At 35.6% G+C, this 26589-nt stretch overlaps 2 protein-coding genes across 6 annotated transcripts in view; both read left to right on the top strand.

The window, feature by feature from the left end:
- The window catches only part of LOC145991200 (uncharacterized), a 58952-nt gene extending 53207 nt beyond the window's left edge, over positions 1-5745 (top strand). For 2 of the 5 annotated variants that reach the window (XM_083127090.1, XM_083127089.1), the window contains 3 exons: positions 2527-2655; positions 3419-3494; positions 4326-5745. In XM_083127090.1, coding sequence (XP_082983216.1) covers positions 2527-2655; positions 3419-3489 — 200 coding nt within the window. In that variant the 3' untranslated portion in view covers positions 3490-3494; positions 4326-5745. The remainder of the gene's footprint in view (positions 1-2526; positions 2656-3418; positions 3495-4325) is intronic. The other 3 variants (XM_083127091.1, XM_083127092.1, XM_083127094.1) reach the window with 3 other exon arrangements.
- Positions 5746-6445: 700 nt separating this feature from the next.
- Positions 6446-25338, top strand: LOC145991858 (uncharacterized). The gene is made up of 10 exons (XM_083127899.1): positions 6446-6662; positions 8971-9046; positions 11060-11119; positions 12589-12651; positions 14192-14323; positions 17976-18056; positions 18785-18829; positions 19615-19674; positions 20763-20798; positions 25283-25338. The coding sequence occupies exons 1-10, from the start codon at positions 6621-6623 to the stop codon at positions 25336-25338; spliced, it is 651 nt and encodes a 216-aa protein (XP_082984025.1). The 5' UTR covers positions 6446-6620.
- Positions 25339-26589: the final 1251 nt, after the last annotated feature.

Here is a 26589-nt window from a genome sequence, read left to right as displayed (position 1 = left end):
ATTTGCTTCATAATTTATCTTATTGTTGTGATTAACCTGAATTCAAAGAATTAGTTGAAAGGCAAACATGCAAGATTGAATGTCTCTGATGTTACTTCGTGCCGAATAATATGACGTGGTATTATGGTATGAATTTATTAATCATATAATATGCCTATTCATTCCATTGATTGATCCCAATTGAGCACACAAAATATGCTATAATGTCCACTCCATGGAGGAGTGGTTAGCACAGCGCGCTACGATGCCATGGGTCCCTGGTTAGAATCTCGATTTGGGCGTGGGTGTCCTTGGTAAGTGTCCCTTCATCAATTTCATCATAGCATCACTCATCTTCATCGTCGCTATTTGCCAAAAGTGAAAGAATAGCAAATCTAAATAACAAACATCCAATCAAATCGAACATCTCTACCGATTTAATTCTATACGGTACCGAATTCCCACTTTATTACTGCATCTTAAGTCATTTTACAGCATCTCAATTGTTTTCCGATCCGAAAACATTTGGAATGTTGTTTTGTGCAGTTGATTGTGCATTGTTTCGTTGTTGGGATTGTTTAATTAACGTCGCATTAATTAGTTTTAGACCAATCGTGACGGGGGAAGCAAGAGCACAAAGAAAGCGAAAAAGACAAGGAAGAGACCACGGCTTTCATTAAAGATAGCATCCCGTGAATACAACTCAAGTGACTGCAGAATATTATGAATAAAATTTATTTCGCTTTTTCCTTTTATTTCTGTTTCAGTTATTTTACTTCGCTTTTCTTCTACCACTCGCGTTACTCGTGTCGGTGAGGAAGAATTATAAACTCGTGAAATGGACGATGGTACAAAAAAATATATGCCTCTCCCACGGTTCGAAACTGTCAGTACAAAATATTGTCTTATTTTTAAAATTTACGGGCAAATATGGTTTGTCACGTAGCAATTTTCGCTTATCTCTTTCTCAAGGGGTTCCATTGCCTCTCTGATTTCGTAGTGGTAACGTCTTCGCCATGTAATGAAAGGCTTCCGAATTCAATACCAAATAGAGAGGCATTTGGTTCGCATCCCATTTTAATCTGTAGGTCCAGTGCATGAACTGGACTTAAACAATTAACGTGTGGCATGTGGTCTGTGATGAGAACCATCATTTCAGCGAACCTTCTTGACAATGACTCTAATATCACTTGATAGAATAGTATTTCCTTACGAGTAGCTCTTGTCAAGAAACCAGTTCCTGAAATTTTCTTCTGGAGGCATCGTAGCACCCAGCTTTTTGTTGTGGCTGGGGCACGAGTCATGTGACTCATGCTATCAAAGCTCAATCCTTCCCGAGAACTCAGAATCACCAGGCAAACTTAAGCGAATATTTTGTTATTTGGGTTGCATAAACAACAGGCTTTAAGACGTTACGAAATTCTACGTCCCGTGGCCCAGGTATTTTTTTCTAAGACTGTACACACTATATTCATTAAAACAAGTTTTATTCACATCACATAAGCTGAATGTTAAACTACAGTTTGTGAAATTAAATTTTGGTTTCTTCAGTATTTTGAAATCTGAAGAAAGATTTCAGTAATTAGAAGGCAGTGGCGGCGATTTGGGGTGCGAGGGGGTGCAGTTGCCCCCCAATTGTCGCCACTTTTGCCCCCCTGCACTATGCTAAATCTTATCTACAAAGGGAAATATACTGTCTTTGCCCCCCTAGTTTTGGCACCTTGCCTCCCCCAGTCTTTGGACCCAATCGCCGCCACTGGAAGGAAGATATATGAAACTTTAAATAAACAGGGAAGAATTAATGAATTAATGACGCTAAATCGTTTACATTCCGAAGAAAAATGTCGAATAGCAATTGTACATTTCAAATCAACATAAAAATATGAATCGTGAAATTGATATTACCAATAACATGTTTCCGCCCTTAGTAGCTTATGTCTTGTGTTTATGTACTATTAATTGTAAGCTATAATCCTTCCCCAACATTTCCTATTTAGTTATACTGAAATTAAATGTGGTCACATATATTGTTTCATTTGTAGGTACTCTAGTCTTGTGAACAGGTATTAATACGACATTACAACATTTATACGGTGATTAACTTTAAAAGTAAGCGAAACTGAAGCCATTAATATAAAATAAACATAATAGTACATAAAATAATACTTTTGTAAATTCAAAGTAAAGTTAAAATAAACTTAATAAACATAAAATAAAATTCATACTGGAATAACAAAAGAGTAACAAATTCAAATATATCATTGTTAATTCTTTTTTCAGATTTTAGAAATGTGTAACTAATCTTAAAATATTTTAAAATAAACATTTGACACTGAAAATAGCGACACATAATTATTTTACATTCACATTATACATAAAGTTATTGTGCATTTATGAAGTGAATAAGTTGTTGTGAAACTTCTGAACAATTAATTTTCAGTAATTACAATAACGCACATCACAAACTATATTAATATCTACGTAAATGTTTAATGTAAGCTGTCATAAATATTACCAAAAAGAATTTACGAATGTTAACTTTCGCAGATAGGTATAACATGATGAACAGCATATATGCATACCCACTTAATTCATATTTGTGGCGTCCTGTGCCTGAACACTACAATACAGTTCCTTATTATGGAAACATCTATGATGACGATGACGTTTACGATGGTAAGTTTCAACAAATTACACACTAAAATTTGCACTTTGGAATTGTCTATCGTAAACTAGCAATTTTATATTCACACGATGAGAGATGCACGTTGCATTTTTAAAATGACACTTAAGCACTTGTAATGTAATGTCTGTAATGTCTTCTTAAAACACTATCATCATCTCCCAACGAGGGGATGCAAAGTTCACTTCTAAAGTCTTGTGTTGGCAAACATACACACACGAAATCAAGAGGAGTATTGGCGATTGGGTTTCTATGAAATTTCTGACATCTGTATGCTTCCACTAGCAAAACATTAAGCACATTTTGAAAATTTGAATTCAAAATACAGGTCGAAAACACGTACTTGTTTATTTGTATAAATTTTTCATTTCATCAGCTTTCTAAAAAAGCTCTCAGAACGTTATCCTACATGCTACGCATTTCGGAAATGAATATTCTTGAAATCTCTTACACCACAAAAATACTGTATGGAAAGGTATTCCCGTCTTTTTTAAGATGCAAATACTATTTCCTACAGGGAATTGCGTGTTTTGGAGAGGGAGAAAGAAAACAACATGTTTTTTATTCTGAAATCTTCTTCTACCAACTGTAATTATTTGCACTTACCAGACAAATTTTCAGTGCGTTTTTGTTTGTATTATGGCTATAGAGGGTATTGTAGCTATCGTAAAAGTGGAGGTACAATATACTTCTGACGTTCCTCCATCACTGATAATACTGTAAGTGTTCTACATTATTTTCTTTTTAATTTTACAGAGCAGGGAGGTAACAACATTCCATTATACCCCACGGATCAATATGGGAACTACGATTCCTATGGTGGATGATATTTGTAAGTTAGATTTTCATAACCATATTCGTAAAGGAACATGTGAAATATATCTATTAGAAAGTTATGAATTAAAGATGTTTACGATTTTCTAACCTTTCGTACGTAACAAGATTAATGTGTCTCCCAATTTAGGAATATTTTCAATTTGCGGATGGATACACTGTTTTAACTTCTTCCTTGTTTATTAGAAATAAACTGTTGGTGTCATGACTAACCCCATGTTACCTTTGAAGAGGGACAAGTTCACAGTTGCTTACGGAAGGTTAATTCACATTTTTCTGACTGAAAACACTGCTTGACGTTTGAATTATGTTTATTTCTGATTATTGCACCTTTATCAAAATTTATTTTCGCTGTTAGAATTATGTGTTCATGAATAAAATAGTAAGTTAGGAGAAATTTGCAGTTGTGGTTACGCTATAAATATTTAGATGGCGTATGGCGTTCTTAAATATTTAGAGTCGTGTAGTAGCCACATGTTTAAAACTGTTTTTCTAGACATCTCTACGATAAAAACAGGAAGAACAACGAAACAAGGTAGAAAGTTAAAAACAACTTCAAATAATAAAATATTCCTATTTTCTAAACTTCCTTCCTCAGTTCTTACGCTTTGCACATACCTTTTCTTAAAATTGAATCTTAATAATTATTACCGATAGTAAGAATCGTAAAGGATCCTTGTGGATGGTGAAGCACAATCACTGAAAGGTTTTCCACGAAAGTATAACAATATAAAATTGTTTCTTTTGTATAGTAGTTATCATATAATATTAAAATAAATGTAAATTTAAAATTAATTTTGAATATTCTTCTCTGTATTCTATATTTCAGATCATTCGTCACAGCGATATACTTCAGCAATAATAAAGTTACTGAAAAATGACATCACATAAATAACATGTTTTTGTTTCGATGATCAAGTTACAACTAGACATACAATTTTAACATACATGGGCCTACTATATTTTTTGTCTCATAGACACTGTTACAGTATATATTCTATCTCATATACAAGTGTATATTATACATTTATGAAACTTTTAGGAACACTTCCCCAAGTTTAAACGTTAAACTTACTTAGAAATGTGCTTAGAATAATTTTCATAGCTACTAAACTCACAATGAATGTGTGATAGAACAAATCGATTAAGAAAACTCTGTGTATTTTTGCGAAAAAATAAAATGAAATTGTAACTAAAGTGTTCTCAATTGCTGATTTCATAGTAATGCTGAAAAGTATGTCTCTACTACTACAGTAAGAGCTTAGTTGTTAGGTTATAAAACTACCCTTGCTTACTTATCATTTTATCTCAGAAAAGAATTGGTACAGAGGGATGAACAAGTATTGTTCGGCAAAATTGTGTACGACTACTTTCTTTAAATTTGTTCTTGCATCCTACGTGCTTTTAAGGAATAGATTTTTTACCTATGCTGGTGCAGAAGTTGTGAGCAGCTTTTTTAGCATTTTCTTTCAATTCCTGTAGTTCTCATTGTACTGTAAAATAATTAATGTTAAAACGACACAGACAGAGGTCTCAGGAGGTCCAACCGAATTTTGTTAAACTTTTAACCTGAGTGGAGTTACGATACCATATCAATGGATGCAACCAACACCATTTTGACACCACTGGTATTAAAGGTTAACCAAAATGTGTCATATACCTCCTGGGACCACTGTCTGTGTCTAACACCAGTGTTTATTCAGTGTGTGTAAAACAAAGATTATTAAGATGGTGATGGACAATTACTTGGTAATATGTATTCATCCCACTCTATTAAAAACATTTTGTATGATATTTATTTGTCATTTTGATAACATTTTAAGCAATTGCTATATTCGCAATAACATACAATTCTACTTTCATGTCAAATTTGAACAAATTTTCTGTAACTATAAAAGCACTTAAATAATTTAATAGTGTGAATTAATTACTGCACAGGATTCTATTAGTAGTAATAGAATATGGTTTTCTAATGGCACACACTAATGAAATTCCATACTTTTGGTTTACACAAAATTCTGGTGCCCTAGGTAAATAGAATAAAAATATTCAAAAAAGAATGTATGTAATGGCATTAACATCCAATACTAAATAATTTACTAATGTGTTTGTCAACTGCCTTGTTCGCACAATCTTACCTAAAGAGCCCTTTGAAACTGAAATTGTGCATGATGTTAGTAACGTAAGCAATGTTAATACAATTAGGTAATTCACAAAGAATTATATTTGTAATTAAATTGCCTTAATAAATAAATTCTGTTAATATTTATTATTTGTAGTATCATTTTCCCAATAATAATTTATCTAAAGCTACATTAAATATGTATTATATCATAGTTATAAACCCCCACAAACTGCACGTTTCAGAAGTAATGTACAAGATTTACTCTTAATGGAACAATTATAGAGTCACGGTACGTACAAGTGATCTTCATGTGATTTGTTTTCGCTGTTGACTAGATATTCTCAATAGTCTTGTGGCTACATGGGTCTTTATTGTTTTATGTAAATTTGAATATTTCATCATGCATAAGGAGAAATTATGATTATAAATTACAGTTGCGTCTTCTATGTTTTCATATTTTGTCTTGGTAAAAATTAAAATCATATTGAAGAATGAACATCATTAAGATCAAAACTGATTAATTTCTCAAATGTGTAAAATAAAATATACAAAAATATATAGTTGCACAACCATTCTAATCACTATAACCTTAGCGGCAAATGTTTATAAGCTAGTGTAGACTGGTACCCAAGAAATGTTTCGTACTTATTAGAATTGTTTACAGATACCAAACCATAATTCCTAAATAAGTTTGTCTTTATTTAAAAACACTACTTGTTTGGGGCAGTACTTGGTTTATATTTAATCAGTAATTTGAAGGTTAAGAAACATGTATTCTCAAATATTTATATCCAGAAGAAAACATGTTATATATTTTCTCCACAAACTGGTACCGAACGTCTTTCATTTACAAAAACGATTGAGTGTTAGACGTCTATTTTTATTTGCTTGCGATGAAATTTTGGGGGAAACTTATTCTTTAAAATTCCAATAAGAAGTTATTTACAATGCGCAAAATTGACTGACATATATGGACCAAACTGCTTCTGAATATTGAACATGAAAATCTACTGGTCGGTGTGTTTTGTTTATATATTTCAGGTAGGAATTGTCATTTATTGCTATTTATTCTGTCAATATAACATTGAAACTGAGACTATCTACTGTCAAGTCTTGCAAAAGTTGCATTGATATATTCAGTTTTCTTTTCACTGGATAAATTAAAGAAAGGGACGCTACACGCATCGTGCAAACTAAGTAAACATGTTGATCCGTAGCTGTATGTAATACATTTCTGTGAGCAGACTGACGCCGACCAGATAAGTTCACGTATTTACTTCTGAGCTTTCGCGAGCTATAGACAATCTCTTCTTTAAGGATTGATGAGAGTGACTTTAGCTCACGATAGTTCGGAGTCTTCTCCAGAACTCACTTGATCGATCGCAGGAAACCTCTTCACTTCTGTCCTTCAAGATGAGAGTAACGTTAGCTCCCCAAACCTAAGAAATCTAATTGAAATCCATCTGATCGAAGTCGAGAGAGTATCTTCATCATTCGCCATTACAAAAACTTCAAGATGTATTTATGTGTGTTCACAATATTTGTTTTCCTTTCGTAGGCATTAAAAGAATGCACTCGCGCTGGAACTTTCATGCCGAAAACTTTTGAACAATCGTATAATTAAGATTCTTTAATCTTAGTTCAATTAATGGAAAGCGCTAAGAAGAACTTGTTAATTGTTTTGATTCAACGAAAGGAATCTATATATCTTGAACGAATAATATTTCATATTTTAACTCTTCCCGTACACTTCAAACCATTTGGCGACACCATCTTGGAATGAAGGATCATAATTCGATCTGCACCATTACGAAGTACGAAGACATTAATGACGCATGCGCAGAACACTTGGAAAGTCGTATTGCCAGTCTGTTATAGATAATGTAATTGTATACACAGTTCATGATTTCAGAATCAACTTACAGAGTTAGATAAGTACCATTCCCAATTACGTTCTTCGCAAACTGTACCCAAATAATGGTATATGTTAGATACTAATATCGTCAAATTGTTGATATCCTCCAAAATGCAATGGGCCATTCCACACCGTTAATTATGTTTAAAAAAATGTATCATTTTGCAAAATGCTTTTGCAGGCGTTCAAAATAATTGATTGTTTACACATGTGCATGCCCGGGTCACATCATCAGAAACTTTCTAAAGGCATCTGAATCGTTTGTAGGGTTTCTTCAGTTTAGGGAACAAGTCAAAGTTATTTTGGCTTATGTCTGGACTGCACTTTCCCACCCGCTTTCTATTCATGTTTGTGTGCCCTTAGACACGGCACGGCACTGCACGGCACGACACATCACAGCAAACACACGCATTTTGGACGATGCCCGTACGTGCTGTGCCGAGCCGGCCTGTGTCGTTCTTTGCCGACAGTTCATAATGAGTCTTCAGCGTTAGGCGGATTCTGAGGAGCAAAAAAGCCTTGGGGAAAACTTCTGTGGTGTGTAGCTATTGCAGTCACAGCCCGTTAAGGCACTGTATTCTATTGCTATCGCAAGCAATAATTCCCATGAACTTAACCTCTAAAATAAAGGTGACCATAACTTGAATTGTTGATTGCTGATATTTCTATACATCCCCACTTCTGTGGAAACTATTAACCTATTGTTACTCTGTGATGCGATTCTCTACTCTGTCCAAACAAACTTAAAGGAAATAATTTTGAAATTTGGTAGAGTTTTTATTTCTCTCGTAAATTTCAATTTGATAGTAGCAGGTCGCTACACAAGATGTACCCAGCTTTCATCCCAAGGCAGTTTGTCAGAATAAGAACACGTTAACCAGTGAATTCGAGACTCGGATTTCAATCCCCCCCTCCCCATGGGTGTTGTTTGTGAGTGTCCCTTCATCAATTTCATCATATCATCACACATCCTCATCCTCGCAATTAGCCAAAAGTGGTAGAAAAAGACGTAACGCAAGTTTTAAAAATCAGCTGAGTCCTTCACCATTCCAAAGTGCATGTGCAGTGTCCAAAAGTTTTTCAAATGACCGTCTGGAGTTAGTGCGTTCGTGCGTATGTGTGTGTTCGCGTAACAAGTGAAAATTATGAATTTCAAAGACAATTATTCATTGAAGAGTTTGTTTTTTTGTTTTTTAGCGTCGCTCTTCTGCCACTTTCGGCTAACCGCAACGATGACGATGAGTGATGATTAGATAAAATGAATGAAGTTTGAGTTTTTTTCGCTTTAAGTCCACTTTATACAAAGGAAACTTGAAGTGGATACATATTGCTTTATGATAATATCTTCTTATTGTGTCTGCGTGTGTGTGCAATAGATATTTAGCATACAAAATGTAGCCATGTACATTTTCCCGCTACTTTCGTATCTTACAGGTATTGTTACAGGCCACTTTAGGAGAAGGATATGTTATTGGACAAAGACCACGTGGGGGATACCCCGGGCCTATGAGTAAGAGCATTTATATTTACTCCTCTAACAAAAAGGAATATATTTAAATATGTAGAAAGTAAATATCTTGAATATTAATTATGGAAGTCTCCCATTCAAGAAATTTTCTTAATCTTTGGTGGTTTTGGATTGAACACCACATCGAACTACAGTTTGCACTCCTCTGAATTTTTTCCCGAAAATTTCAATGTTTAATTTATTCTTGTATTTTTTCTTTCATTGCCCATAACAGCTAGGAAAAACTCGATAAAAGAAAGTGTGAAATGCAGGAAATAAGTCATATTCTGCCACTTGTGTAGGTAAAATAAATAGTTTCATGCCTTTTCAAAATTCCAAAGCAGATTTTTATGTGAAAGGCTACATAACGTACAGCTCATGCTTAAAATTTTCCAATTTTAAAGATTTATCTTGACCAAAAATGTGAAAAAAAATGCATTTCAGTTTATTAACGATATTCAATGCGAAAAATAAATGAAACCACTTATGGATATTTACCTATCTCGTGTATTTAGTAGAAACGTTCCCCTGAGGATATAATATTTAAAATAATTGGTAGTAAGTGAGTACATTATTATTAGCTTATAATAAAAATAAGTAAATTTTGTTTTTGTTTATCATTTTTATAGTTTCTATTATTTAATTTTATGTAAACGGTCTGACAATCCCTTCAGAATTTTCTTACAACGCCAACGGCAGCTTGTGTGAATTTGTTCCCGATGGCTCTTGAAAATGTCAAATTAAAAGCGAAGTCTGATCGACCATTTTTTGAGTGTTGTAAGGTATATGTTCAGCCTAACTAGGAACTGAAATTAGGCAAAAGTAACTTATCGCTGTGTTCTACAGTGCGTTACCTCTTATACCCGTACAATGTTGTGTTACTGTATTTAAGGTATTTGCAATCTTTGGAATAAATTATAATTTCGTTTGTAATATTTCGGACCTAACTATGATGACGTGATCATATATTGGCCAGAGGCGTCCCCTGAACGCATGCGGTGTATGCTGCGCATGCGTCAATTGTGGGAAAAAGGACAGCTTGCTCTGCGACGACATTAATGAGCATTTCTACATTCTAATTTCTTCATATGGGAGAAGTATTTATTTTACACGAGAGCGCTCAACTTTCTCCTATATGAAGAAATTAGAATGTAGAAATGCTCATTAATATCGTCGCAGAGCAAGCTGTCCTTTTCCCCACCATTGATGTATGCGCAGCATGCACCGCATGCGTTCAGGAGACGCCTCTGATATTGGCACACCTTAATATCATCTGTATCTCGTCTAGACAATTATATTAGGCATAAACAGCCAATTGTAAAGAAAGTCCAATAAAACTTTGTTGAGTTGAGTCTTATTGTTTGAAATAAAAAGAAAAGAGTATGAACTAATGTTGTGATAACGTCATATATACCGAGACTCTCTATATAAAACTTAAACATGCACAGGTACCATTTCCGATATCCTTATCTACACTAATATCTGAACCTCGCACTGCAGTTAGTTGGATTTTTTATAGTTTCTTAGAAAACATAGGTTTACTATTTAAACAACCACGATGATTCACACTACAATTTGAATCAATAACCTCACAAAACTGTTATACCATAAGAACAGGAAGACATTGGTGTTTCCAAGAAAGTGAACGATATTCAACAACAGTTTGGAACATAGATGTTAACAATAGAACCTGAACTCAGCAACTTTGGCTAGAAACTGCAAACGCGGTGTGAGCCATAACAATAAAGAAGAAGAAGATAACGTCATATATTTTATTATGAACAGTAATGTTTCACGCAAGAATTGCGTATAAATATAGTAGACATCAAAAAGAGAAAGAGTTAAATATTTTCTTACACTGGATTGTTTTTCTATTTAGCATTGATAAGGAAGAATTTTACATAACCTGAGTGCCATCTTGTGTATGCCGTAGAGTCTAAGGTTCACATTTTCTTGTGGCACTAGTGGGTTTTGATTAGAAGAGCGTGTTAATCTGTTCCTCAATTTCCTATACAGGTCCGGACTACAACTATCCAATACCCGAATATGGACCAAGACCACATGAGCCAATCCCAGGTACTACTATAGTGTAATATTTTCAAAAGTACACTGCATGGTTTAAAAATTCAAAGTCTTAGGAAGTAAGGGGTAAATGTCTGTTATATCGGAGACAAATTTCTATCGGATATTTTCAGTTTCAAATGGTACGTTCTTACCAATTGGGTATTGCGGAACATAGTTGAAGGTGCCTTTATGCTTTTTACACGAAAATAACTTCGATTTTTCACATTACGAGTAATTCTTTGGGTCCTTTCTTCCGTTGAGGAACATACAATATGGCGCGCACAGCTGTGGATCATCGCGCATCGTGTTTGTGTTTTGTCGATTTGGAATGGGTATGCAGTGTTTCAACCTTCTTAACCGAAAAATACCTACTTTCGTGTCCATTATGTCATCACAAACTATTGACGGATAGCCCCAAAAACCATTCATAATAGCCCCAAAAACCATTCACGATAGCCCCTTGGGTTAGGTTAGGTAAGCATAGTTTTAAAAAAGGCACGTTTGGAAACACTGGCGAGATCGCGTGACTTTCGACTCTCGCGCCATCTGCAGGTACATAATGGAAACAACGGCATAATGTTGTCGCTTTGCACAAAAGCAAGGTTATTATATCAAAAGTGCTCATTTCTTGTTGTGCAGCATTCTACGGTGAGAAAATACCTCCACGAACTTTCAAAATGCTACAGAAACTCATTTCCGTAAGTAGTTTATTCTGTAAAAATGAAGAAATGTGTCTCCGATATAACAGACATTTACCAAGTAAGGTAAATGTTGCGTATTTTCTACATATGGAATCTAGGGGAATGTCCCATTCATTAGACAAAAACAGGTGGCTGCAACTAGTATCTGAGAGGCATGCCATTTGAGAGCTGATCTGGGGGAAAATGCACTTTTACACCGAAGTGGCATGCCATGCAAGCGTTGTGAATGCTTCTTGCATTGTAGACTAGAGGTCAAGTGCAGTTTGTGGTGAAGTATCGGTTGCCACTTTGGTGTGAAATTTGTGGTGGTCACTTGTCGCTTTTGTGTGAAGTTTGTGACGAAGTATCCTTGCCACTTTCCGCTTTGGTGTGAAACCTTCAGATTCTGTGTCACGTGTAACTTGTCACAAATTTGAAATCCTTCCGAAATGAACAAATATCAAATTTTGATGTAAAAAAAAAATATGACATAACTTTTTGGTTTAGTCGGATACGTCGAAACGTGGAGTATATCGCGTCGATGGCCAACCACATGAAGTGGTTTGTTCACAATCTCATCACTGACAGTTCTGTGATCGAGCTTCGGACAGAGCAAGGACAATTCTCTCGTCCCGTCGTCGAATTATGCACTACAAAGAATGGCACTCGTAGTATTTGTCTGCAAGGATTTTAGAAATTATAATTCCTCTAAAATATGTATTTGGTACTGTTCACTTTGTTCCCTTTTATTATATAAAAAAATTATATCTGGCAGTAATAGTAACATTTCTTTCCTTTCAGGCCCGTACGCTGGTCCTCCCATTCCTATGATGCCTCCAAGATTACAAGCAAGAAGAGGAATGAGTGAGTTCTTTTTCTTACAATTTTTTACGCTGTTACCGGACATTTTTCATGTATGTAGGATTTTCTCTAAATTCTGCGGGTATATTTGAAGCAACTCACCTGAAATATAAATGTGGATCCTGCATAAAATTCAAAGTGAAGGAAGATATGTTTTAGGCAGTGGCGGCTATTTGGTTCCAAAACTAGGGGGGCAAGGATAGTTTACTTTCCCTTGGTAGATAATGTTTAGCATGGGAGCAAAAGTCGAAAAGTGGGGCAACTGTCACCCCCCTCACCACCCGTAATTGCCGCCACTGGTGTTAAGTTTATAACGTGGAAACAATAGAGATACGCCGGACCCCGTAGCCGAGTGGTTAGCTCATCGCGCTACAATGCTAGGGGTCCCGGGTTCGAATCCCGCTCGGGCTTGGATGTTTGTGAATGTCCATTCATCAATTTCATCATTTCATTACTCATCCCCATCTTCGCAAATTAGCCAAGAGGCACAAAACGCGAAGTAAAATAAATCAAATCAAATCAACAATAGAGATACGTAAAGGAAAATAGGAACACCATTTTATTCCGCATGTACTTCATATAACGAGCTTGCAATAAATTTATTCCATGCGGGGGTTTGGGTGGGGGTTACTGCTCCTCGTAGTTCTTCACTCATATCACCATTGTTCTGGATAGACGTACCTTTCAATTTAATTTTCATTTTGGGGTAATACTCCGGGGGCTAAGTCAGGAGAGCAAGGTGGATCATCAAGCATTTGTAACCTAGCTGGAAAGACATGCTATGTGAAAAGGGGGAATAGATTTGTCATGGAGAAGTAGCGCTTCCTGTGGCGCTTCGTCCTATGCCTTAGAACGTAGCTCTTCTGTTACTCTCTGTTGTTCAATATTTCTTATGTAGCTATCCTTTTTACTTTTCTGTCCCGTTTTCTTCTTTCCTCTCTCTCTCTCTCTTCTCGCCTCACTCATTTGATCTGATTTGTTTGTGTTTCTTTCACTCTCTTTCTCCCTCTCTTTTTCGTCCATTTATTTGTCTTCTCTCTGTCCCCTCTTTCTTTCTTTCTCTCTGAAAACATTAAGGTTTACGATGATCCGTAAGCAATTTTGTCACAACGGAATTTTCTGATTTTCATCCCACCCACCCTTTCTGCTACCCATGTTCCAGGATCACCAAACTAGAAAAAATATACATTAAAATAGGCACTTTATTATTACGTGTTCACAGTGTGCACATGTATATTTCTACCCCCTCCATCTAAGATTTGGAAATTATCACTTCCCACTTTATTGGTATTATCTCGTGAGGAGCTTTCAAAGCAGAGTGGCATGCTGTAAATACGCGTGTGACATGACACTTGAAAACACACTCTTTCAAAAAAGAAAAAAGGACCTTTCCGCACCAGACACTCGATTTGAAGTGGCATGCCACTCTACATCATGGGTGCCACTTTTGTGTTGAAGCTTCTCTGAGAAACCTGGAAAATACTGAACGTCGACTTTTTCGCAGCCATTGTTACTGTTCAAATGGATTGCTTTGCTTTTTCAGGTCGTCCTTTACCATTTGGAATGCCCCCGAAGAGGCGCGTTTTGGGCGGAAGAGCTGCTATTCTAGGATCCACAAGACCCAATCCTCGTCCAACTCCATTGAGACGATCTAGAATACAAGCAGGCGGCAACAGTAAGACTTGCTTGTTTTATATGTCTTTCTAAGATCATTAAAAATGTACACGCTGCTAAAGCAAAGTCATATTGCTTTCTGAACATCTCCAGCTGACTTCGCGAATCTAGCCAGCGTGCCTACGAAGAGTGTAGAGCGTGATAAGGAGGGTTAGCTATTGGCGCTGAGTTAAGATGACGTCAGCGGTTCGGTTGTTGATTGGTGGCTTAGTGAGTTGTGACTCGCTTCCAAGCTGCCAAGGCATAACAGCCAGAGATGTCACGAAAATAACGTAATTCTATATAATTTATGAAGTAGCATAAATATGTAAATGCCGGCAATGGCATGTACAGGAATTTCGTAAGAAAGTGTTGTTTTTTAGTAGTCAGAGACATATTTTCCTGATATTTCATCTAAGGTTCCAAGGTTCATGCATCTAAGGTTCCTATTTTATGAAATTTTGACTACAGTGTGGGAGATTTTGTAACTCCCGTAGAAAGTAAGATAAAGTAAAATGGTGGCCTCTGCGGCAGAATGGTAAAGCGCGACGTACTACGACATAGGCCCATACGCTAAAATAAGATCCGTCGCACATTCTCATTGTTGCGATTGACCTAGAGAGGTAGAATAACAAACCAATTTCTATTTCTGTGCTCTTTTGCCTCTCTACGTTAATCGTGACGATGAAGATGAGAGATGATTAGATAAAATTTGGTAAGGACATTGAGAAAGAAGCATGAATACTCGAACACGTAACCTTCGTCTCACTTAACATGTTTTGCCACTGAAGCTGCAGGAAAGCCACGAGAAATATACACAACAAGCAGAAACGTAAACGACTAAACGTCATGTAAATCATGAACACACTTGAACAGTCAGGAGAATCAATACTTGTAATTTATATTAATACTATACTATTTTGAATCTTTACTTGTGCGACTTTTGGCCAATCACGACAATGAGAATGATTGACGATTAGATTACCTTGGACTACCCATGCCCAGGTCAGGGTTCGAACCTGGAACAGATCGTATGATGCAACTAGACATAGGAAACGTTACATCTTAATCTGGGGTATATTCATCCTTTCATCAAAATCTCAAGCCGACTATAAAGGGTTGAGAGTTAGAATGTGGCCTTCTTCTAAGGCTGGAGGTCATAGGCGTAACTTGGTGGGGGCAAGGGGGCACTTCCCCCCAAAAAAGAACTTCAGGTTTATTAAAATTTACAAGTTAGGAGGCCTGAAGAGGAATGTATGATTTCGCAAACATCACAGTAATTTAACAAATAATCTCGACTCTATTTTTATGAGATGAAAAACTTTTCGAGTCTATTCCCCCTCAAAGTTAGCCCAGGTTTGATTCTGCCCCCTCAAAATTAGGCCCCCAAGTTACGCTCATGGCTGGTGTGAGAGTATTCTGAGGGCGCTTGAGCTGAATAACGTCAGAAGAGACTCGTAGGATGTATAGGGTATAATGGCCAAGGTGATAGTGTCAGTCACATACCGTGTGTTTGCAGTACACGCTTGTTTTCAGACGGTGTCAGTTGTGCAAACACACACAAAAAAAGTTTTCAACTTGAGTTCACTGTCTCGAGACACGAAAGGATCAGTTCCTCCAATGCCATTTCAAAATAGGTCAAAACTGAAAACATTGCAACAGTGAATGTTCCGGTGCAGAGCACTCAGACTTTGGCAACCTCTATCTACCGACCTAACTGTACAGCCCACCGCTCAGGAGAAGATCCCTGACGAAGTCAAGTGACGTAGCGGCAGGCGATTCAACTATTAGGGTTGGGGGAGTGCACCCTGGGTCAGAAACAAGCGCTGTGGTCTCGCTGTAAGCTTTAAGGCTTGATTCACATCTACGCTCAAATCACTGTCCGCGCACGGTCAGGGGGTATCCACATTAGCGGTGAAGCTATGATCATCGTCAATCTGGTGTTCATTTCTTGACAGAGTACACCGATTTTTCTATTTTTTTTAAAATAAAGATCCTGCCGATTGTACTAACTACAATCTTTAAGATATTTTCAACGACGGAATTGGCTGTTACAGTACTGGCGTTCGAAGCAAATGGCAAAGAGGAAAAGATAAAAAGAGTTGCAAAAGCGGAGAACGTTGGTATTTTCACTTACAATGTGCAAAGCTACAAATGTCAACAATGGTAAACATTACTTTGTCGGTCTAGGTTTGGCATCAAAACTCTCGGGATGATTGTTTCATATCGACACTGTTGATCATTTCTTTTATTCGAACGTTTCCGACACAACACGGCTAAATAATGTACAACTACCATAACTCTTCCAACACCACGAAAACCACGAAAAATCCCAAAGAAATCACAATTAAACACCCACGCAGAAGCACTTCCACAAGGACAATGACCGCAGCGGAAGACTTCCTTCTACCCCTAAAATCTGCAAATAGACCGGTCTTCCCCTGTCCCTCTGCACGCCCTCACCCCTCATTTGGAGATCTTCTCGTGAGCGCCAAACTTGGAGTACGTCAAATAAAAATTATATGCTACTCGACCAACCAGTATCTAAGTCCTTGAACGTCGCATTGTTTGTGAAGTTCGCCCAATGGGTGTCGCTATGTTGCAGCGCGTGAGAAACTTTCCAGCACGACTTCTCGATTATATTATTTGGAATGCAAATCACTTTTCCAAAGTCATTTCTAAGAGTTGCATATGTCTCAATAAATCACAATGCACCCTCTTATCTCTAACAGTGTTTATCCCCATTTTTACGTCAATCCCCCGTAGGATTGTCATGGAAACATTCAACCTTTTATAATCGATGTTTGCTTGAGACCATACACAATAGTTCTCTTAACTGTATCATTATCATTGAATTTAAATCCATATAAATTTTAGTTTTTAAATTATATTTCCATCAATTAGTTCCAAATTTATCAAGATTTGTTTTTAATCATTACAATTTCTAAATAATATTTCTAACAATATCATTTAAAATTTACAAGGAATAAATCTATATTTTAATTTTATCGGTAAATATTTTACTTTTGTTAAAATTATATTAATTATGAATAATGAAAATATGTACTGAGTTTCACTAATTAGGCATCTGCTTAATACGATTCATCTTAATTCCATTGAATGGACGACTACGTTATGATTTGGTATAATACAAGTTACATTAGTTCACAAAGTAATGCTCTTATACGGAGTACATGTACAAACGCCCTATACATACATACGTACACAGACACGTTGTAACATGTCGTGAAAGCATATGGGGAAATATGAAGATTTGGCTCCATTCATTCACAGTCTTTGCCGTTTGTGAAGGTGTGATATGATCAGCACCACACTCCAGCTGTCTTTAGCGTCGTCGCCTTGTAATTAAGGGGTCCCGGGTTCGATACCCGGTGAAGGCACATAGTGGTTCGGATCCCACTTTAAACTGTAGGTCCAGTCCGGATTATCTTTACTGTGCATAAAGTGGACTTAAAACACCGAATCAATCAATCCAGCTGCCTTTCTTTACCTCACATAATTGCCCGAAATACCTATTTATTAGAAGCTGAGTCGAATCCAGAGCTGCTCCTTCACACAAGAACAAAATTAAAAACAATGTTTACGCAATCTGTGCGAATGTCAATACGAAATGAAACATTGTCTAATTCTCTTTCGTCTCATTTGGAATACAGAGATTCCTGTCAGCAACAGAAGATCAAGAATTCAAAAACCAGTGTATGGATTGAGAGCAGGTGATGAGAGAGATAACAGAGGTAAGTACATAAATATTATTGTTGTAATTCGTATACGATTCTCGGGACAATTGCAAGTTTCGTAATTCTGACCTTGTAATCAATTTTCGTTAGATACAATATCAGCGTGATTCTTTAAAACAAATAGCATTTTGAATCAAGTGTTTCCTGAGTATCAATTTCACAAAATAACAGGCAAGCAGATGTAATTTTGAAACATACCTTATGCCTTCGGACGAAACACCCCTGTCTGAGCGACTATGTACTGCATCATGTTTTGTACGGCCTGAAAAAGAAAAAGAAAAACATTTTTCTGTATCCTAAAGGACGGGCAATCGACATTACATCCACTATGAATGATTGCTTTATGCCGATTGTACGGTCACCCGCAATAAAAATTAAATACCTACGATTATCTAGTATAATGTGTGTTGCCTAACTTCAATAGCAGATTCTGCCATCGCCGTAGACTTAGGCAACACACATAACGCCATTCACTGAAGTGAGTATTTCAGGATCTAGGTTTATCCATCTTTATTGCCGTTGACTGTACATGTGAAATTAACTTGAAAATTATGTTGTAGTGCAATGAAGTAAAGAACTTCAATATTGTACAGATTTAAACATAGGTTAAATTTGTTTAATGTTTTTTTTCTCACAAATGTTACGTAAGTATTTAATATGTCTCTATATTACTGAATAATATTTTCATTATGAAATACATTAATTAAACGTGTTCACATTTGCAGATGGATTTCATGATTATAATAGCATCGACTGGTCAAAAATTGATTGTAAGTACTTTACTACATGTTCTTTTATCTCTCTATAATTGATTAACTCTTTCGTAGATCTTAAAGAATTGATATAGGCCTTCGTTTCTGAACAGTTAGTTATCAGCTAATATACGTGGGCTGAAAGTAATTAATAGATTTGAATGGAAACCACATGCACAAACGTGTTCATGTAAGAAAGTATATCTTACATATTAGCTCAACATACTGAGTAAAGCCGAAGTAGTTGCGCATATATTGAACCGAAATACAGTCACCTCTGAATGTAGTGAACATTGAATTACTAGTCCTGACCCAAATATATTACAAATTTCGTTTATAGTGAACCCTCAACTTCGGTTTTAGTGAATCTAATAAGTGAAATGCCCATGATAAATTACAAGGTAGAGTACAGTATTTCCAAACACATTCCATGCCCGCTTTACTTTTACACAGGCAGAGACCAATGGTGGGGGATTGAATGTTTTACTTGCTCTGTCACTATTATCCTAACTTTAAACAAAGACTTTCAGTTTTAATGTTATAATATGGTGAACTAATTATCTGAATCCGTAGGGGTTCATTATAAGCGGAGTTGACTGTATTCGTATTACAAGAGGAGTCTTTGTTCTAGGAGATGTTTCAAATATATATGTGTGTGAGTTAATGGCCCATTAAAGGCACATCTACACTCAGGGACATGCAAGTGTCAAGGAGACAGAAATACGACATACTTGACATTTTTGTACGGTTTGTCGTGTTGAAAAGTTGTTATGATCTTATGCATCACGATGTTCTATTTGCAGGGAAGCATGTGGAAATCCATGGCATGAATGTCCAAAACAAAAGTAAGAATCCAGATTCCCGTAAGTATAATAACAATTGCATCACAAATATTGCTTCAAATAGTGCCTTGGTCCTTCACCTGTAGAAAATAAATTCGTAAAATGCCATTTGCAATATCTATCATTATTTTAATTAATACTATTATTATTATTATTATTATTATACAAGCTAAATCAGAGGTAAACTCTAATAAAAAGTTATGAATACATAGACCCATTTCTTTCTTTCTGAGTTTTAACATAACACAAAGAACAATTAATACATCATAATATACACAAAATATTCTGTAATTAACCAAACAACTGAATTGATTATGTGCATGTAATGGTGCTGCCATCTTCTGGAAGGTTTCGAAAATAAGAAATTGCTCGCATGATCACTGACACATTACAAACCGTAAGAGAGAGAGAGAGCATGTAAGTTTTAACTCACATGTTTGAAAAAAACGGTGTACCGAGGCAAAAGTCAATTGTTGACAAATGAGAGATATTTTTTCATTATTCTATGTAAAGAAGCGGTGATATACATGATGTGACATTAACACTAAGAATATGTTGACTAGATAATATTGATGTTAGAGTTGACGAGTTGTATCTTTGTGGAATGCTTTTGGCTCACGGCCGAATTTCTAGGGAAATAATTGGAGGACGGGCGTTTACATTTAAGTAATCGAGAATAGTAAAATTTAAATTTCTGTAATATTAATAACTATTGATTATGAATGTTATTCACTAATGATGAACTGGTTAATTATTATTCTTGAAATGATACAGTTTCGATTTAATTTTTCCAAACACCTCATTGTATATATCAAAGTTCACTCTTTATTAACAAGTGCAATATTATTTTTAATTATGTATACTCAATTTATATTTTTCATTTTCTTTTAAATTGCATACCAAAGTATGTCTGTGCATTTTTAATGTAATTTTAAAAATTTGTACGAGTTTTTGCCATTATTATTAATATAATGAAAGATTATGTAGTCATTCTGAAAATATGAATAAAATAAAATTATTGTACATTGTATAGTAGTAATTTAAAAAATAACCATGTGAAACGATTGAATGAGTTTTCTTGGCATAACGATGTAAAATTTCAATTTCAGTGACTACTGGAAAAGGTGACGGCCAAGAAGATGAATGTAAGTTCTAAAGAAGTAAAACTTAAAAAAGATAATGTAAATTTTAAGGTATTTATCAGAGAAATTTAAAAAAAAAACTTGTAAAAAGTACATTCTTATTCATGTGTTTTCATCATGTCCATGTGATGTGCTTTGTTAGTTTGCCAGTTTCAACTATCAATACCTTTGAAAGTACAAGAAGTGCCAAGACAAAATTTAGTGGACTCATGTATTAGGCCCGTGCAACACGGCCGAGAAAGACAGCAACAGACTTGACCTATCAATATCTCGGAAAATAGCACATGTTAAGTTACTGAATTATCTATGTTGGAAAAACCCAGTAAAATCAAGACTAACGGAGCATAAATTATTTCACCCATCCGTCTACATCAGTAGCATCATCGAAAGTCACCAGTCCCTTAAAATAGGTGACGATATTAGCGTGCGGTTCGTTATGCGAGACATTTTTCCGCTCGTGCACGTGTTCGTTATGCTGGACGTTCGTTGTGCGAAGCAGCACTGTACCACAACCTACAGATAAGAAATTCGGTTAAGTCCAAAGAACTGTGGACTGCCAACTTGATACAGAGCTCTTCATTTGTTCTAATCACAACTGAACTCAATTGGCAACAAGCGGGTTGCTACTCATCCACCACTAGGTCTACAAATCAGGCTACAATTTAGTATCCTGAAAGATCCATCTTGTACTGTCTTACTAAATAATCTACAAGTACACCGGTACGTCAGTCTGTCCATGACAGACAAAAAGTCAATGATGATCACTAGGGATAGCATTTTTATGGCCTAAAAATCACCAAAATATGCAAAATAATATATGCTCTTATGACCTAAAATTTTACAAAATATGAACTACAATTTGAAAAATATGCCTTTATACCTGGACTGTTTCAAACATCAATATCTAAATGCTGAGATATTTTCAGATACGTACTATTTTGAGTTCACTTTATGGGCCCTGATGAGTTGCAATGCACAATGAATACCTTCTCTAAATTTCCAAATAAAAATTAAAAAGATTTTGCTGCAGTCCAAAAAAAAAAAATCCGGAAATGACTGTAAATTTCTTGAAAAAGTGAAAATGTGCTGAATATGACCGAAAATCCATGAAAATATGCTCTATCACGCAGAAATGGCAAAATATGTCAAAATATGCCCTTAAAGAGCAACTTAATTTTATTAGTTTCTTCACAATATGAAGTTCTATATGTTTGGGGAATACATCACCCTCACCCTTACCAAAAAAAAACATATGCTAAGTCATAAAAATCCTAGCCCTGCTGATCACATATCTTTTTGATATTTCAGAAGAAATGAAATTTAGACATTTATAATTCAGGACATCGAAAGAACTGAAAAATGCAAAATGTATTCATAATAAATATATTTCCTTCGCCTCTGTTTTCTATTCCATAAATCGATCTAATCGATATACAGGGTGACTGGTAATTAGATGTATTCCCTGAAAGGGGTTAAAGTAGAGACAATTTGCAATAAATTTGACCATATGATACCCCGTCCGAAAATTAGTAGTTTTCGAGATAATCGAGTTTCTATTGTTTTTTCTAAAAATGACAATTTTCCACATAAAAAGATGAATTGAGAAGAAACTGATAATTGTAGGGAACTTATTTAAGCGTTTTCTGATAGCTAACAAACAAGTGGTTCGTTTAGAAAAAAGTTTTTTCCAAATAACAATCACATGTAAGTACCGGGTGGGTCTAAACTTACAAGTGATGATAAAAAAATGCACTCTTAGTTTACTTGGCAACGTATTAATAACAAAAATGGTATGACACGAACCGTACAAATTACTTAAATTACTTCCTTGAGTCATCAGCTATCCAACAAGGTACAAATGTTGCTAACATTTACATTTGTGTACAAGAAATAATACTTCATTCATCTTCATGTGTATGGAATCAATGAACAATACAATTAAAAAACATTACACGTCTTGCTCAAAGTGGGCACCTCCGTTACGAATGCAGGCACGTAAGTTTTTACGGGTCATTTGGTCTCTTAACTCGTGATGTGATGGTGGCCTTGACGTGTTAACCAGCTGTTAAGATCCTCTCCCTGAGCTCTTCTTGCGAGTTTACCTGTGTCTTGTCATGTGGCTCCAAATGTAAAAGTCGCAAGGCGTCAAATCGGGGGATGGAGCCGGCCAGGGAATCGGTCCGCCTCGGCCAATCCATTTCTTTGGGTACTTTTCATCCAGCCACTGTCGCACGCCCAGGCAGAAGTATGGATGGGCGTCATCAACAATCATTTCATCGAGCCATTTTTCCTGCCCCAAATCTTAAATGGCATCACTTATGAACATTTTTTGCGGAACGGGATGGCAATGTTGTTGGAGGATGTGCCTCTAGCTACAAGACGTGACATGATTTATCAGCATGATGACTGCCCAGCTGGATCACCGATCGATTTGACGCCTTGCGACTTTTACATTTGGAGCCACATGACAAGACACAGGTAAACTCGCAAGAAGAGCTCAGGGAGAGGATCTTAACAGCTGGTCAACACGTCAAGGCCACCATCACATCACGAGTTAAGAGACCAAATGACCCGTAAAAACTTACGTGCCTGCATTCGTAACGGAGGTGCCCACTTTGAGCAAGACGTGTAATGTTTTTTAATTGTATTGTTCATTGATTCCATACACATGAAGATGAATGAAGTATTATTTCTTGTACACAAATGTAAATGTTAGCAACATTTGTACCTTGTTGGATAGCTGATGACTCAAGGAAGTAATTTAAGTAATTTGTACGGTTCGTGTCATACCATTTTTGTTATTAATACGTTGCCAAGTAAACTAAGAGTGCATTTTTTTATCATCACTTGTAAGTTTAGACCCACCCGGTACTTACATGTGATTGTTATTTGGAAAAAACTTTTTTCTAAACGAACCACTTGTTTGTTAGCTATCAGAAAACGCTTAAATAAGTTCCCTACAATTATCAGTTTTTTCTCAATTCATCTTTTTATGTGGAAAATTGTCATTTTTAGAAAAACAATAGAAACTCGATTATCTCGAAAACTACTAATTTTCGGACGGGGTATCATATGGTCAAATTTATTGCAAATTGTCTCTACTTTAACCCCTTTCAGGGAATACATCTAATTACCAGTCACCCTGTATACATATACCTAAGTATATATATATAACTACTGAAAATACAATTACAAAGCTTGTTATACTGATATACATTTGTTATAATGTTACTTTATTGTAATGTAAACACGTAATGGCGAGTTCATTCAAGAACACGTATCAATGAGATATAGATTTCGTAGTTCGTTCTTAGTACACATGAAGCATATGAATTTACACAGCAAACTCGATTCCAATATTTCTAATCATTAGCGGCACAACTAAGACGAGTAAAATGTTCAAAAATATTCCTTAATAGTTACACTTTAGTGCAACTTTTAAATATACTCCTTCGTCTAGCAAAATACTAGAGACCACAATACCAGCTGTATAACATCAGACTTTCATTTAGACGAAAACATTTGAATGTCAATAAATTTTCACAAAATGTAAATTAATTTAACAAAGAAGAATATGTAATTAGTATTTCTTTTATGAAACGGCAATTAAAATAAATTTATATTTGTTTAACCTGTCGTGACATCTATAGATGTTTTACGAAGTAAACGTAACGAGCGCCACACGTTCATCTATCAGGTTGGAACGTTTATGTAATATTCCTTGTCTTCTTCAAATATGAATAACATATACGCACAATTATCTGTAGCAAATTACAAACGCGTCGTGTTTCACAGTATTTCCAACTTCAGTGTTTGCCCTTATACACCATGTACTAGGACAGTCCACATTAAAATTGCAAGTTACTCACTTTAAGGGGGGGGGGAATGTAACATAAATAGCCTGTACATGTATACATAAATATACGTGTAACAGAGTTTACACGTAATAAGAAAGAAGTAAATATGTCTACATTTTAATTTGGAAATTAAAGATTTCTCAGTTGTCAGCATCGTGGAAAAAGATAGCGTGAAGTTTGATGCATTCGTTTTCTACCGCTTGATCCAAGGAATTAATAACAAGAAGAACAATAAGAATAAAATAGTCTAAAAGAGGATTTGTTATCGAGGAAGAAACAGCAGCTCCAAATTCCAAAATTTAGAATGTTTTCGAAAGTTCGCACAATGTGAACTCGTGATCAAAATGTCAACATAATATTCAGAATTTCCCCTCCATTGAGGTGCATTAAAGTTACTATAAAACATAAGAATGACTAGGTGCTTTAGTGTATTAATGGTTTGAAATCTGAGTAAGAAACAGTTGTCCCACATTTTCACTCGTATGGCGTTTCGAGTAACACTTTCTCAGCAAATTTTTGATTATATTAGTATTATTGTCATTACGTAATCAATTTACGGTAAGAAAATATAAGTATGTCAATTTTCATGCTAGCTAACAATAGGCTAATATTGTTTCCCTGTTTCCATAGCAACGAAACCAAAGAAAAAGAAGAAGAAGGGAAAAAAGAATGGGAAAAGTAAGTGATTTATGTTTTTCCAATAAAATAATTATGTGTGTTTACGTATGTATTTAGCTATAGTATAAGAGGTTCTCAAACTTCTTTCTCATTGTACCCTATAGTCGTAACTAATCGTCTATTGTACCCCATCCATAGGTTTTCTGCGAATAGTGGGTTTTGGGGAATTTTTCGGCTGCCTGATTGGTGGGGCGTTTTTGATATGTTCCAGGCGTGTATCTGAAATAGAGCAAAATGGCATTCGGGCTGTATGTGGAAAGATAGTAAACAAGAAACATTAGAACCCAACGTTTATTATTTTATTGGGTGCTCCTAGGTTTTCAATCTTTTTAATTAGTTACAAGAATACAAATTTGAAACACGTGTATGCTAAGTATACATGAAAAAAATATTGTACTTTTCCAGAGTTATTTGAATAAGAAATAAAGAACCAAAATAAGTTTCTAAACAAACTGTGAACACAATTTTGGAGTTTTTTTTTTTAATTGTAACTCCTCAGAGTTTCTAGTGAGAATAATGTGCCTGCATAGCCTGACACAGTTTCTTGATGTCTGGTTGTGCACTTGCAATTTTCAAGCTGAGATTTGGCTCCAAATTTAGTCTAGTATGCAGATTTCAAAACATACGAAACAATGATAAGAGTGTCAGTGACAAAATTAGCCCAATTTTCTTGTTGAATGTTAAAAGCTATGAAGTCTGCTCTACACACCTGCTGCAAAAATGTTGTCCTGTGCTTATTCTCGACATTTCTCTTCCGAGCTGATCGCGTACCCCCTTCAAGTCGTTCATGTACCCCTGGGGGTACGCGTAACACAGTTTGAGAACCAGTGGTATAGGATATACAGTAGTGGGAAGAAATACTTTACCCATTAAGACTATTTGTATTAAGGCTGTATGGGGGATGTATCTTTTTCTAAGACCGTACACAAATTTTGTATACAATCTGCAACTGAGAAAAATATGTGAGCATACTCTTGATTCCTCCCGAATTTCTCCTCAGGAATATTTTTTCATCTTCTGAACTGTTTGTCATTCTTGTCGGGAGATGGCGACACTGTTTTATCAAATGCTTTTTGCTTTTTAGGAAGAGCTTGTGTATTACACTGTCTGTAAGGAAGTTTTTTTTTTTATTCCTGCTTTTTAATGGGTTGTGTTTGTCATGTGCAGGTCCCTTTACAACCTTCCATTTGTAACCTCTCTCAAGTGGCTTCTTATATCCCTTGTTTCATATAATAGAATAATGCTACATAAAATTTTAC

Source organism: Lepisma saccharinum, chromosome 8, assembly GCF_977018435.1.
Source record: "Lepisma saccharinum chromosome 8, izLepSacc3.1, whole genome shotgun sequence".
Taxonomy (NCBI): Eukaryota; Metazoa; Arthropoda; class Insecta; order Zygentoma; family Lepismatidae; genus Lepisma; species Lepisma saccharinum.
This window is presented reverse-complemented; position numbering and strand designations above follow the sequence as displayed.

Excerpts from the sequence above, each read along its gene's own strand:
- LOC145991858 (XM_083127899.1), top strand. The coding sequence starts at position 6,621 with ATGAAAATCTACTGGTCGGTGTGTTTTGTTTATATATTTCAG. Across the intron at positions 11,120-12,588 it reads ACCACATGAGCCAATCCCAG|GCCCGTACGCTGGTCCTCCC; the intron begins GTACTACTATAG and ends CTTTCCTTTCAG. Across the intron at positions 12,652-14,191 it reads ACAAGCAAGAAGAGGAATGA|GTCGTCCTTTACCATTTGGA; the intron begins GTGAGTTCTTTT and ends TTGCTTTTTCAG.